The sequence below is a fragment of the Branchiostoma lanceolatum genome, chromosome 3 (genome assembly GCF_035083965.1).
Source record: "Branchiostoma lanceolatum isolate klBraLanc5 chromosome 3, klBraLanc5.hap2, whole genome shotgun sequence".
Classification (NCBI taxonomy): Eukaryota; Metazoa; Chordata; class Leptocardii; order Amphioxiformes; family Branchiostomatidae; genus Branchiostoma; species Branchiostoma lanceolatum.
The window spans coordinates 554,656-570,000 of NC_089724.1; the positions used below are offsets into that span (position 1 = coordinate 554,656).

Genomic DNA, 15,345 nt, shown 5'->3' on the forward strand with positions numbered 1-15,345 from the left:
ACCTATGATTGTATTGATAACTGAGTAACTTTTATATATTTCAATTCACGTCATCATCTCGTCATCCCCTAGATACAAGCTAGCGTGCGACTAGAAATAGCACTATTGTGGTTAAATGTGGTGTCTATCTCTAAGATCTTTGTATATTGTCTTAAAGAATTAATGGTTTTAATAATTAATGTGTGTTTGTATCATGGATTTCGTATTCATTTGTGTAATGATGTGGATGAATTTTAATGTGAATGCTACAGCAACAATTCAGTCCGTTGACTGCTACTGTTGAGCATTATTTTACCTTCTGAAATAAACCATTCATATAAATATTCTAAGTTCTATCCGCTGTCCCTGGCCCTCAGATGCGTCTTTAGTTATATTTTCGGACGACAAAGTTTCTGCTTTACGCCTCTGTTCCTACTGAATTAGTCCCGAATGGCCAGGATCGCCTGTTCTTCTGCCTCCATGTTCCGCCCGAAAAACACGAGGATGATGACGTCACTCGTCAGCGCACCAATCAGCCAAAGGATGACGAATATGCGGTCCATCACCATGGCAACCTGGAGGATGGGGAGGAGATTTTGCCGTGAGGCTTCGGTCAGTTGATATTAAGCACAGGAAAGAATTCTCAAGGCCTGCTGACTACTCCAAAACTACGCCTAATTCATTTTCCGTTTTGATCAATTTCGGGACCTTTTCTTTGTTTCACGGTCCCGCAGTTGTCAATTTAGGAGACTTCGCGTCCTCAGGATCGGGCTTCAGCTGCCGTAAGAAGTATGTTTGGTGTGTGCTTCTCTCTCCCTCTCTCTATCTGCATGTGTGTCTGTTGTTTGATTTCTCTCTCTTTCTGTGTGTGTGGGTTTGTTTGTTTGTTTATACCCACAGTTGTCCATTCAGGCGGCTCGGCGTCCTCTTCGGGCTCCAGCCGCTGTAAGATGTCGTCAAACTTGTCCGACAGCTCGTCAAACTTCTCGAAGTACGGGGCGGTCCCGCTCACGTCTGGGGCACGGGGCAAAGGGGAAAAAACGCGTTAGCTCGATCGACCCATGTACCAAAGATGGCATACACCACAATGTGGCAAAACACTGTGACGACTCAGACATGAAGCAAGACCAACCTTCAGCGATGCAATTAAGTAACTGTCACTGATATTGAAATGTATCGCAGCTAGATTGGTCAGAACCAATGTATTTCAAGATGAGGCAAAATTGAATTATGTATTGAGCGATGCAGCAGAATGAAAATGTTCAGCAAAACAGCTTAGACAGTATGATTAGTTTGTTTGTGTAGCAAAACAACATTGTTCATCTAGCCTGCAAAGTAGAAAATCGGAAGAATACTGCTTGAATATGACGTCACACCTTTGGGCGGGGAGATGTGCACAGAGCAGGGCGGCTCCTCGCTGACGTCATGGAGCGATCGCGCATGCGCATTACGCCTGATGAGTACGGGGCTGTGGTACAGCTTGGCTCGCGGGGTGGGCGTGGTCAGGGCCCCGTTGCCCTGGAGATGCAGACAAATTTCACACAAATTAATTCTTACGCTATTTAGCCATATTGATATACTATCATTTCATAGCAGATTATGAAAAATTAAAACTCAACCCTCGAAACGGACCCCTGTCGCGGAAGTATTGGTTTGCGAAACGTTGAAAGTCAAACCCTTTGACCCCTGCAATAAAAACTTTACCGTGTCGGGTTGGTCCCCCGCTCCCGCCTCCGCCGGGGCTGCAGTACCCTTGCCCAGCAGCAGGCGGCGCACTAGGGTCGGGACTGGGGCGCTGGGCGGGCGGTGGTGAACCCGCAACACCAGCACGGTGAACAGGATGGAGAGACCCACCAGCCCCATGGCGTTGTGGAACCAGATGTCTGGGGCGGGGGAAAAAATCACGTGACATTACATGCCGCATAATGTTGTGGAACCAGATGTCTGGGGCGGGAAAACAAAGTCACGTGACATTACATGCCGCATAGTGTTGTGGAACCAGATGTCTGGGGCGGGAAAACAAAGTCACGTGACATTACATGCCGCATAATGTTGTGGAACCAGATGTCTGGGGCGGGAAAACAAAGTCACGTGACATTACATGCCGCATAATGTTGTGGAACCAGATGTCTGGGGCGGGAAAACAAAGTCACGTGACATTACATGCCGCATAGTGTTGTGGAACCAGATGTCTGGGGCGGGAAAACAAAGTCACGTGACATTACAGGCCGCATTATGTTGTGGAACCAGATGTCTGGGGTGGGAAAACAAAGTCACGTGACATTACATGCCGCATAATGTTGTGGAACCAGATGTCTGGGGCGGGAAAACAAAGTCACGTGACATTACAGGCCGCATTATGTTGTGGAACCAGATGTCTGGGGTGGGAAAACAAAGTCACGTGACATTACATGCCGCATAATGTTGTGGAACCAGATGTCTGGGGCGGGAAAACAAAGTCACGTGACATTACATGCCGCATAATGTTGTGGAACCAGATGTCTGGGGCGGGAAAACAAAGTCGCGTGACATTACATGCCGCATAGTGTTGTGGAACCAGATGTCTGGGGCGGGAAAACAAAGTCACGTGACATTACAGGCCGCATTATGTTGTGGAACCAGATGTCTGGGGTGGGAAAACAAAGTCACGTGACATTACATGCCGCATAATGTTGTGGAACCAGATGTCTGGGGCGGGAAAACAAAGTCACGTGACATTACATGCCGCATAATGTTGTGGAACCAGATGTCTGGGGCGGGAAAACAAAGTCGCGTGACATTACATGCCGCATAATGTTGTGGAACCAGATGTCTGGGGCGGGAAAACAAAGTCGCGTGACATTACATGCCGCATAATGTTGTGGAACCAGATGTCTGGGGTGGGAAACAAGTTAAGCTTCTAGAATTATAATCCGATGACGTGCTCGGGGACGGCGATGGGTTCATCGATTGAAGGTGCGTTGGCGATATTAACCAGTCATGGTTCACGTGATGCATGGTGCACAGTAGATAACTCACCGATTAGCGGCACGTGGGCGGTGTTACCTAGTGGATCACGTGATGCATGGTGCACAGTAGATAACTCACCGATTAGCGGCACGTGGGCGGTGTTACCTAGTGGATCACGTGATGCATGGTGCACAGTAGATAACTCACCGATTAACGGCACGTGGGCGGTGTTACCTAGTGGATCACGTGATGTATGGCGCACAGTAGATAACTCACCGATTAGCGGCACGTGCGCGGTGTTACCTAGGGGATCACGTGATGCATGGTGCACAGTAGATAACTCACCGATTAGCGGCACGTGGGCGGTGTTACCTAGGGGTTCACGTGATGCATGGTGCACAGTAGATAACTCACCGATTAGCGGCACGTGGGCGGTGTTACCTAGTGGTTCACGTGATGTATGGTGTACAGTAGATAACTCACCGATTAGCGGCACGTGGGCGGTGTTACCTAGTGGATCACGTGATGCATGGTGCACAGTAGATAACTCACCGATTAGCGGCACGTGGGCGGTGTTACCTAGTGTTTCACGTGATGTATGGTGTACAGTAGATAACTCACCGATTAGCGGCACGTGGGCGGTGTTACATAGTGGTTCACGTGATGCATGGTGCACAGTAGATAAATAACCGATTACCGGCACGTGTGCGGTGTTACCTAGTGGTTCACGTGATGCATGGTGCACAGTAGATAACTCACCGATTAGCGGCACGTGCGCGGTGTTACCTAGTGGATCACGTGATGCATGGCGCACAGTAGATAACTCACCGATTAACTGCACGTGGGCGGTGTTACCTATTGGATCACGTGATGCATGGTGCACAGTAGATAACTCACCGATTAGCGGCACGTGGGCGGTGTTACCTAGTGGATCACGTGATGTATGGTGTACAGTAGATAACTCACCGATTAACTGCACGTGGGCGGTGTTACCTAGTGGATCACGTGATGCATGGTGCACAGTAGATAACTCACCGATTAGCGGCACGTGGGCGGTGTTACCTATTGGATCACGTGATGCATGGTGCACAGTAGATAACTCACCGATTAGGGGCACGTGGGCGGTGTTACATAGTGGATCACGTGATGTATGGTGCACAGTAGATAACTCACCGATTAGCGGCACGTGGGCGGTGTTACCTAGTGGATCACGTGATGCATGGTGTACAGTAGGTAACTCACCGATTAGCGGCACGTGGGCGGTGTTACCTAGTGGATCACGTGATGTATGGTGTACAGTAGGTAACTCACCGATTAGCGGCACGTGGGCGGTGTTACCTAGTGGATCACGTGATGCATGGTGCACAGTAGATAACTCACCGATTAACTGCACGTGGGCGGTGTTACCTAGTGGATCACGTGATGCATGGTGCACAGTAGATAACTCACCGATTAGCGGCACGTGGGCGGTGTTACCTAGTGGATCACGTGATGTATGGTGTACAGTAGATAACTCACCGATTAACTGCACGTGGGTGGTGTTACCTAGTGGATCACGTGATGCATGGTGCACAGTAGATAACTCACCGATTAGCGGCACGTGGGCGGTGTTACCTAGTGGATCACGTGATGCATGGTGCACAGTAGATAACTCACCGATTAGCGGCACGTGGGCGGTGTTACCTAGTGGATCACGTGATGCATGGTGCACAGTAGATAACTCACCGATTAGCGGCACGTGGGCGGTGTTACCTAGTGGATAACGTGATGCATGGTGCACAGTAGATAACTCACCGATTAGCGGCACGTGGGCGGTGTTACATAGTGGATCACGTGATGCATGGTGCACAGTAGATAACTCACCGATTAGCGGCACGTGGGCGGTGTTACATAGTGGATCACGTGATGCATGGTGCACAGTAGATAACTCACCGATTAGCGGCACGTGGGCGGTGTTACCTAGTGGATCACGTGATGCATGGTGCACAGTAGATAACTCACCGATTAGCGGCACGTGGGCGGTGTTACCTAGTGGATCACGTGATATATGGTGCACAGTAGATAACTCACCGATTAGCGGCACGTGGGCGGTGTTTCCCGGAAGCTCCGCCTCCACGGAGTACAGGAAGAGGATGAGCACCAGGAAGATGGTGACGTTGTACTGAACGCGCACTGGCATGGCTGAGGGCAGCAGCATGCCGATAAACGCCAGGACCTGCAGTAGCGCGCACGGCAGGATCAGCTCCACAACCTGCGGAAACATCTGACATTAGACACGAAGCGGCAGTTTCGGCACCCACCCACCTATATAAAATACATCACCTTGAAGAAAGGTTTCCGTCGAAGCAGCAGCCAGACTGTCAGCTCGCTGTGTGGCTCTCTCCATTCGATATGAGTCACCCTCTCCTGTCAAGAGGAAACAGTAAAGATTTAGTATTTTTTTTCTTTAAAAAATTGACTCATTGCTCACGGCACCATGTACTCATGCACACGGCACCATGTACCCATGCGCACGGCACCATGTACCCATGCGCACGGCACCATGTACCCATGCGCACGGCACCATGTACCCATGCACACGTCACCACGTGCCTATGCACATGGCACCATGTACCCTTGCACACGGCACTATGTACCCATGCACACGGCACCATGTACCCATGCACACGGCACCGTGTACCCATGCACACGGCACCATGTACCCATGCACACGGCACCATGTACCCATGCACACGGCACCATGTACCCATGCACACGGCACCTTGTACCCATGCACACGGCACCATGTACCCTTGCACACGGCACTATGTACCCATGCACACGGCACCATGTACCCATGCACACGGCACCATGTACCCATGCACACGGCACCATGTACCCATGCGCACGGCACCATGTACCCATGCGCACGGCACCATGTACCCATGCACACGGCACCATGTACCCATGCACACGGCACTATGTACCCATGCACACGGCACTATGTACCCATGCACACGGCACCATGTACCCATGCACACGGCACCATGTACCCATGCGCACGGCACCATGTACCCATGCGCACGGCACCATGTACCCATGCACACGGCACCATGTACCCATGCACACGGCACCATGTACCCATGCACACGGCACCATGTACCCATGCACACGGCACCATGTACCCATGCGCACGGCACCATGTACCCATGCGCACGGCACCATGTACCCATGCGCACGGCACCATGTACCCATGCTCACGGCACCATGTACCCATGCACACGGCACCGTGTATCTATGCACACGGCACCATGTACCCATGCGCACGGCACCATATACCCATGCGCACATCTCCAAGCAGATGTTTGGGTGAAAAATCATAACTTTCTGACTTCCGAGTTTTTGGACACGTAACCATCCCAACAACTTGATCGGCAATCAGAAATGTAGTACCATCGTTCGTCGCAATATTTGCTTGAAGCCTACATCTTCGTCTTCTCATGCACAGGGCACAATTTCTATGCACTCGGAACTATCGTCCACTGTTCGTAGCTATAGGTACAACGCAGGTTGTTCTGTACAGCGCACTGGCCGTTCATGTACAATCTGCGCTGCGCTCTGACTCAGATTGTATATGTTAGGTAACCTTGTCTGAAGCCTCACGTGTTTGACAGGAAAGCCCCACAGATCCCAGTCGTCCTCCTTTTGCATTTCTGCGGTGAAGGACAAGTTCTCCCACCGAAGTTCGTCCCAGCCGTACAACCAGGATCCAAAACGCCTGCAACATGAAACAAGAGTGAAAAACTTCGAGGTGATACAAAAATGACAGAACAACGCTTAAGCGTGACAAAACAAAATAATATGATGAATATTAGATGTGGATGAACGTTTAAAAGGAGGCAAAGGCAGATTGACGTGGAAAAAGCAACAGTTACTGTACAACAGATGGAATCTAGAAAGCTTGACTGGGGGGAAAGGGAGTGAAAACAGAAGACACTGACTCACAGGGGGCAGCTCTGGCTGTCGAACGGGAAAGCAAAAACGTCGACCTGACACCCCGACAACAGAATGGTTTGTCCCCTGCAGATGACCGTGCCGTTGTCATGGAGACGCACTTGGTCACAGACCTCCAGCCGGCCGTCTGGGTTCTTCTCGTCGTTACTGGGAAAGACGGTTCAGTAAACGGTGAGAAAAGGAGCCACTGCCATATTTCTATTTGCGGAAAGTCTACATGGTGCTTTGTGGTGATCAAGTAAGCTTGTTTTTGTATACATCTATCAAGCCCTATGTACAGGCTATAGGCCCTTTGTACAGGCTTATTCTTGAAATAAATTTAAACTTTCTAAAAAATGTAATTCCCTGATTGAACCATTTTTTATGCATTTCCCTATATGATCATGCAATGTATGTTAATGCGACTGTGACTTGAGTTAACCTTGGGTGAAAGGTATAGTTTCGTACCGCGCCTCATTAGCCACATACAGAAAGGCCTTGTAATGACATCATGTTGGATCCTGCAGTACCAACTGCCGCCGCATTGTGGCGCTATGGTCGATCACTTACTTGAGTTCACTTTTTGTAAGCAGTCAGGAACACTTTGCAGCAACCAGAACAAAATCGGCGTTAAAAACATTCTGACGAACAGATACGCAATACTGGCAAATGCTTGCTTCTTTATGAAAGGTCAAAGGTGATGGCGCAGGGAATGACGTAATCACTGGCGCTCAAAAAGTTAACAACTTGTGAGGCTCGGGTTTTGGAGCTCTTCGTTGACGCGGGACTGGCCAGACGGGTCTGTTTGCCGTCAGAGATTACTCGGAGTCGTGAGTTGCGGACTTCTGGCAGCGAAAGAAGCTTTCCCGCTGACACAAAGGTATTTCACTCAAGGTCACACACTTGTAGAGTGGGAGGGGGGCGTCAGCCGCATGTGAGAGATCATTGCATGTTGCAATTCGCATAGTCAAACGTCCCACATGTCATACATGGTACCCAGCATCAGTGTACATGGTCTAAATGTTATAATTGATTTTGATATACAGGTATGTATTGAGCAATGATTCCTAGATGTTTATAAAGATGTAGTGAGGTGATGTTATTACTCTTATTATGAGTTTCTAACTAACTCACATGTTGAGTAAGTAGAGGTCAGGTGACCACAGTAGATTCTTTGGCAAGATCCGGGTACTTTTACTGGACACTGACGTCATCAGTCTGTCATCAATCCACCGCTGGGCATTATGGGAAAAGGAACACACGTTATCACTTTATGGATTGCATCACAAAATCAGGCTCATTAATTCCGTATAGTCACCTGACTCACTTTTGAGGTTTCCTTTCGGCTGAGTAAGGTCATGAATGTTCTGTTTTGCCATCTTTTGGCAGGTTTTCACCAAATCCAGACTGCGAACTTTGCGCATAGTTACCACATGCTTGTTAGCCTATAGGTCATTGGTGAATTCGTCAAATTCACAATCTATTGTCTAACTTAGTAACTGCTTGATCGCTGTGACGTGAGAGAACTATCTGTATCTATATGGCCAGTATAACCGCCATTCGGCGTAACACACCAGCTTCGCAGGCACCCGGCGCGGCAGCAGCTGGTTATATCACGCCGAACGACCTGTCACGTTAACCTTCGCATATCTAACTGGATTCATTCAGCACGTGCATTAACTAACACGTGACCTTACCAGCTGTAGGTCCACCAGAGTCGTCAATGTTTGGCTCTTCGCACCCTGTAAACGGGCAAAACAACATGGCAGTCAGAGATGGCAGACTTCACCCCTTTATACAGGCCCTTCCAGGCCAATGAGATGCATGTATTTTGAGAATTGCAGAAACACAGATCACCAAGATACTTCATCTTTTGTTTGTAGTTACTTGACCATGTCAATTGTTTTGTGGACTTCTTTTTTTGTTGTTGCCATTCCATGATGTCATCACATCCGGGTACTCACCAACTCACGAACCTCCCGGATGGAGAGGTCCAGCCACACCACAGTTGGGGGCGGTTCGCTGTTGTCGGAGGGGAGGGTTTCACCAGCCAGGGTTGGGGACGGTTCGCTACTGCCCGAGAGGAGGGTCCGGTTAGCCCTGGGCCTCTCCAGTCTGTTGTAGTCCGCCGGTGGGGTCGGCAGCGTGGATTCCGCCATACTTTGTCTGCAGCGCCCTAAACAACGCAAGTCATATATCATTATTAGCGCGCGTAGTTCAGTGGATTAGTGCGTAATCTAGAGGAAGACCGGTGGAAGATTAGCTTGACTGTTCAATGTTCATTGAGTATATTTGAGCTAAGATAATTTTATTCATTTTTTATCTTCAGTGTTGAGTCATCGGAAATAATAGGTATTGTAAGGTCAGCTCAGATTTAAACAATATGTTTGACATGAATGTTGATTAGCTCTAAATCTAATAAAGCCTAACACTTTAGCAGGTCAAAGCATGCCGTACTCTAATGATTACTCGACTATTGAAAATCCGTATGTTTAGGAACATGCGGCTGCTTTAGGCGGCTGCTTGTGCTTTAAGCGGAGCCCAGCGGGTCACCTCAGCCAGGTGAAACTTCTGCCGATCTGGCTCCATAGACCATGGGCATTTGGCCTCAGCTCCGCGGACTCAATAAACAATAGCGAGTTTTCTTCCCCGCTGAGCAGTTGCGTAAGAAGTAGTTATGCAAATACCCGTCGGCCTCCCGTCGTCCCTTACGCGAAAGTCGCTCGGCGCGCTTCGGGCGCGCTTCCGGCGGAATTCGGGCGAGGGCGGCTTTCGGGTAAGTTCGGGATCCGCGCGCCCTTCGGGCGCGCTTCGGGCGAGGGCGGCTTTCGGGCCTATCAAACTCTTCGGGCCTATCAAACTCTCCTTCCGAGGCCTACAGCCTATGCATAGACTAGAGGATCCCGTCACGGTTCCGAACAGCAAGATGCCGTGATCCCCCCCCCCCCCTTCTCAGGCCCGGGACAGAAGTTTTAAGAACATGAATTAAGCAGTTGAGCTCTACCCCGCCTATCTTGTTCTGCAATAATCAGTTTATATATCAGGACTCTATATAATTAGCCCTGGTCAGACCGGCTGCAGGTCTGAGTCAGTAATAAATGAAGACGGATCTGCAGCGCGACTGCGTGACTTCCTCAATTATTCATGGTGCTGATAAAGGCCGCCACCCTGGGTACGGTCACGTTAAAGATGAATTTTGTGAGATTTTGGCCCCCAAATTCCATTTATTCTCGAAAAAGACCCTGCTTGTGTACGACTATTATTCAGGCCATTATTTGTATCATTGTTTGTATTTCTGGTATTCGTGCATGAAAACAAGCTGCAGAAGGTTCACTGAGTTTCTTAGTAAACCATCTGAAAGTAGACTCTTCTGCTCTAAACAACAACCTACTGTACCCTGTTAGATTCCCTACGACGGGCTAGTTATATATAATAGTTTCACACATGATCACTACAGCCTGGATGGATTACAGCAGATGTCATGACGATCTATCGTATTCTTTTTCATCTGCAGAAACAGTAATATCTTTTCCCATGAGGGTATAATACAATTATGGATGTAATCTTTATATGGCATTAATAAAGTGGTGTTATTTACATGATGCATCTTTGAGACAACAGTTATTGGACACGAGTAATATCAAGGATAGACAGAGTTTGATTTACTCCTTCTATCGTTTCTTATTCATCTCGCTATTCGGCTGAGAAGGACGCTCCGTCAGGGCTCCATGACCAAAGAGCCGGTGGTTGTTACATAGGGTTAACCCCGCTGACACAGGTAGCTCATCATGATGAAATTAGATTTCATTTCTGACTTTAACCGAATTAACCAGTAATTACGCATATCTCTATAGTCTATACATAGATGGCATCATGCTAGACTCTACCAGTCTCCAAGGGTCACTGGGAAAATATTAGAAATTGGCCAAATAGCTATATATATAGTCAAATGTTTGAAGGGAGTCGGCTACGGACATAAGGTCAAATTGGCATTTGGCCAATTTCTACTATTTTCCCAGCGACCCTTGGAGACTGGTAGAGTCTAACTGGATGCCATCTTTTACACGATCTACCAAGACATCGCTGCATGGAGTGCTGCTTTTGTTTGTTTAGCGCCTAGATCCTTCAGGAAACCCGGCAAGAAAACCTTATACACAAGGGAAAACCAATACAATGCAAACCAGCTTTATGCTCTAACCGTTATGCCACCCCGACGCACACTTCCGTTTCACCAAGTGTAAGGAGCGGCGAGGCAACTTACTTTATGCGATGTTAACGCGTGCGCAAATATTACATTTACGCTATCTTTGCGCTTGTTGTTCTCACCTGTGTTGAGCATGACGATAACCAGCAGAAGAAACGTGTCGGTCCGGCAGGACGGCATGGCTGGGCATCAGCGGGGACCGTCGGGCATCAACGGGAACCTCGGGCATCAGCGGGAACCTCGGGCATCAACGGGGACCTCGGCCTCCGGACGGATTGCCTACGTCCGGCCAAAAAACCACCCGGAAACTGCCGCGTCCGGCCGAAGACCCACCCGGAAACTGCGTCCGGCCGAAAAAAAACACCCGGCAAATCACTGCTTCAATGCCTGTTCTAAAGGAGTGCCGAAGTGACGGACAGGCACCACGTGACCATGGCGTCATTATGCGTCCACCGTTTCAAAACCGCCAATAGCCTCGAAAGTTTGCAAAGAATACGTTCTAAAGTCTAGTTAATTTCAAAGTAGTTTGGACTAGAGCTCAACTACAATTTCAGACTTTAAAGAACAAGAAGTAGGTCCGTGATATATCATGGCTTTGACCAAACGACGTTAAAGTATAAAACGTGCATCGGGAATCGAGTTATCCTCTATCTGCTCTATAAACTTTTAGGCAACTCGCCAGTATTGAGGAATTGCCACCTCTTCTGCATCTCCTTATCGGATTACGCCGCTCTTTAACCTGTGACCTTCAGGACTGCCCTGACCCCGGGCACAGCAGATGCAGCGTTAGTAACGGGTCCAGGCTGTAATGACGCTGTAACGTGTTTATCCACGGACATTACGGATCAATTATTCCCTGGGAAGGACCTAATCTCCAAGCAGATCTATAGGTTGCATAAAGACCGTATCAAACTGGCAGAGGAAGTACGTTTCGCAACCCAAGATTGCATTGCAAGCTCCTTCTTCCAGTTGGATACGGTCTTTGTAATCCATTGGGTCTGGTTGGAGACTAGGAAGGACCCGAAAGTAGATGAAATCTTAAGGAAAGAAACTTGCACCCGGTCTCACATTCACATCTCAAGAAGTGCCGAGTGACTAGAGGTCACGGGTTCAACTCCTGGCATTCCTGGCTAGACGTTATGTCCTTAGGAAAGGCACTTTACACCCGGGTGTAAAAATAGCTACCTGATTCAGTTTGGGGCGGTAGAAGGAGAGGGACGAAATCCGCCCTCCAACCCACAGGATAAGCAAACATACTTTTTGTGCTATCAATAATTCCGTCGAGGTGAACAATGGGACATTCATGCTACTGGCATTTCGACGTTGAATAAAATTTAATATTATTACATATAAATCCTGCAAATCAGGATAAGATATAAAGAGAGAAGGAACTATTAGGTGATCAACATTCCTTTAGCAAAATAGTCCACAGTTTTGTTTGTTTTCAAATATTCGAATGTAGTATTTTTTTTCATGTCTATTTCACGTTTTACATTTTGCTTCTTCCAGCCCACATGTGTGTGTGGTTATCTGTGCATTTAGCTCATTTGGGCAGGAATATTCAATAAAGACTATTATTATTATCATAATTCATGAGGATCTGATACAAATGCTTTCTTCGAATTCATGCTTTGTACACCTTTTTCTTGGATCTGTGTCCTCGCACCTATACATCAAGATCCTTTTGATGGATTCGTCGGTAATCCAAGGTACGAATCAAACACTTTAGCAACACCGCAAACACCATAATTACTTTCCGAAGGTTTGTGTACTATGAACGGACTACATTCTCAATCTAATCAAGACGTCAACTCTTGTTTTTTTTCTGTCGTTGACAGCCTTGAGACATCTGGATCACTGATAACGTATTGAGCTGCATAGTTCAACTGTCCCGCCAGGCGTCGCTCGTAATCAAGACAAGCAGGATAAAGGTACTGCATTCTGATAAAAGTTTCCTCAAATGGTCATAAACTTTGTTGAATATTGCATTTTGATCTTGTATTTTGCATCACGTGGGGTAAGGGTTAGAGCGAAGAGTTAAGAACATCTCTGGCAAATATTCTCCCTATAGCTAGCTGGTGTGGTTAGTCTGGTAGAGACTAGGGTTCGATAGTCTGCCCATTTGTTGTGTCTTTGGAAAAGACACGTTATATCACACGACTTTCCTCACTTTATATGTCGCACGATGCCTCTGTGCAAATAAACCATTCATTCATTCATTCATTCATTCATTCATTCATTCATTCATTCATTCATTCATTCATTCATTCATTCATTCATTCATTCATTCATTCATTCATTCATTAAACAGTACACCCTACTATATCACACGACTTTCCTCACTTTATATATCGCATTAAACAGTACACCCTACTGTAGTTTGATATCATGGAAAACAATGACGGCCCGCCTCAGTGGGAGGACTGAAGAGCGGCGCAGATGAGTGAGTGAGTTTGATATTTATTCGACCAATGGATATACTTAGCTTGGACATTACACCTTTCGTCACTCTGAACACTTTTCTGCTTCGAATTACTTAGGCAAAAAATATCAACAATAAAGTCACAGAAGAGAAGTTCTTCATACATCCTCCGTATTTATTGCAGTTTCTGCTGTTATCCGATCAGTTCTCACGTGATCTCTCTCGTTACAAAGGAAGCACATCCGGGTCAACACTTAAGGAGCACCTGAATGTGTAGTGCTGCGGTCCCATTGACCGATCCGGGGCCCGGCCGGGCAGCCTCGGTCCCATTGACCAATCCGGGGCCCGACCGGGCAGCTTGTGGGAACGACAAACAACATATAAAAGACACAAAACGTTAGAAAAAACACTAACCATAATTCGTGTATTTTATTGATATGCCTTTTTAATTTTCGTTGTCGCAAACAGCCCGGCCGGGCCCCGCATTGGAAAGGGACCGTATCTTAACTCTACCTCACGGCAATGTATAAACTTCGTTACGCTTATCGTCCCGCCATGTGGATTCTCCTACAATACTGTCAAACAATCTTGCAAGTCGTTTAGGTTTTAACACTTTAAATAAGAAATAAATATTGTAATAATGTTATGAAAGAATGTGATAAATAGGCTTTTAGATATGTGATATTGTAAGACATCTCGTTGGACTGTCGCTGGCAAATAGAACGAGCGGTCACAATGAATACGGTCTACATTCTGAATGTACTCTGACGTCCAAGAGAAGAACTTCTAACGGTTTAGTTGCGTAAATTGTTTGTAACTCGTTCATTGTCTACTTTACAGATAGAGGGCGTATAGAATTTCCAGATGTGAGATGGCCTCATGTCTTGTGTACACTTGTGTCTTTGTACTAATTAACACTCGGTCAAACATCGACTGTTTTTCGTCGTGAATCAGCCAGGTACACAAGAAATGTCTACGAAATGTGAAGACCGTTAACATTCATGGTTGCTCAGTCCAAATCACTAATCGTCTACCGGTAATTCTAGAGCGTTACATTCCGAAATCTCCTATAGGGTGTTTGTCCGTGACGTCACAGTCGTCATGCTGGTTAGTTGAACCCGGAAGAGTCATAAATACTGATTGTGATCATTATATTCAAATCTATCGGATAACTTCCGGGTTAAACCATCCAACATGGCGGACAATAGTTGCGTCATAGTCACGTGACTGCAAACACCCTACATACGTCATCATGATCATTGCCCTTCCTGATTCTGCGCGAGGAACTTTTCGTACGCGTTGGGCCCGACGACCCCGTCACTCCCGACATTCCCCTCTGCTTCCGGGTGAAAGAGCGCCTCGTCCACCAATCCCAACAGCGCGGCGAGTAGGGCCTGCCTTTTCAAACGCTGCTCGTCGCTCTTCATGATGTACTCGCTCAGGTTGCGCTTGCTCTGTGCCGACCGGTAACCAGGGAAACCCCCAGGCCGGAAGTGACGTGCGGCTTTCTTCTCTCGCCGACGATCTATGTCGTCACTTCCGGTTTCGCTTGAGGACGTCTCCTCGGCCTCGTCTTCTGGGAACAGTAGCTCCACGAGGGGGTCGTCTTCTGGAGTCGCTGTGGTGGAAAAGAACGGATTTACTCTCTCATTCCCTCTCTTCCTTTTATCTCTCCCCCCTCTCTCTCTTTCTCTCTCTCTCATTATATCATCTCTTCCTTCTCTCTCTCTCCCTCCCCCTCTCTTTTTCATTATATTATCTCTCCCTATATCTCTCTCTCTCTCGTTACATTCTCTCTCCCCTTTCTCTTTCTCCCCCT

General features: G+C 47.6%; 2 protein-coding genes across 2 annotated transcripts in view; both read right to left on the reverse strand.

Annotated features, from left to right (window-relative positions):
- Positions 1-323: 323 nt before the first annotated feature.
- LOC136429128 (neuronal acetylcholine receptor subunit alpha-10-like) lies at positions 324-8,637 on the reverse strand. The gene is made up of 10 exons (XM_066419007.1): positions 8,598-8,637; positions 8,035-8,135; positions 6,913-7,068; positions 6,571-6,685; positions 5,251-5,334; positions 4,999-5,179; positions 1,684-1,862; positions 1,356-1,497; positions 878-993; positions 324-554 (listed from the first exon to the last, which is right to left on the reverse strand). Exons 2-10 carry the CDS (start codon positions 8,112-8,114, stop codon positions 420-422), a joined length of 1,188 nt encoding a protein of 395 aa, XP_066275104.1. The 5' UTR covers positions 8,115-8,135; positions 8,598-8,637; the 3' UTR covers positions 324-419.
- A 5,764-nt stretch (positions 8,638-14,401) lies between these two features.
- Positions 14,402-15,345, reverse strand: part of LOC136429615 (uncharacterized) — a 9,868-nt gene continuing 8,924 nt past the window's right edge. Inside the window, exon 4 of the mRNA XM_066419505.1 lies at positions 14,402-15,144. Coding sequence (XP_066275602.1) covers positions 14,783-15,144 — 362 coding nt within the window. The 3' untranslated portion in view covers positions 14,402-14,782. The remainder of the gene's footprint in view (positions 15,145-15,345) is intronic.

Bases quoted from the DNA above. Each gene is read 5' to 3' on its own strand.
- LOC136429128 (XM_066419007.1), bottom strand. From the start codon at position 8,114: ATGACGTCAGTGTCCAGTAAAAGTACCCGGATCTTGCCAAAGAATCTA. The intron at 6,686-6,912 runs GTGAGTCAGTGT...TTCATGTTGCAG, and splicing joins GACAGCCAGAGCTGCCCCCT to GCGTTTTGGATCCTGGTTGT. The intron at 5,180-5,250 runs GTGATGTATTTT...ATGTTTCCGCAG, and splicing joins GACGGAAACCTTTCTTCAAG to GTTGTGGAGCTGATCCTGCC.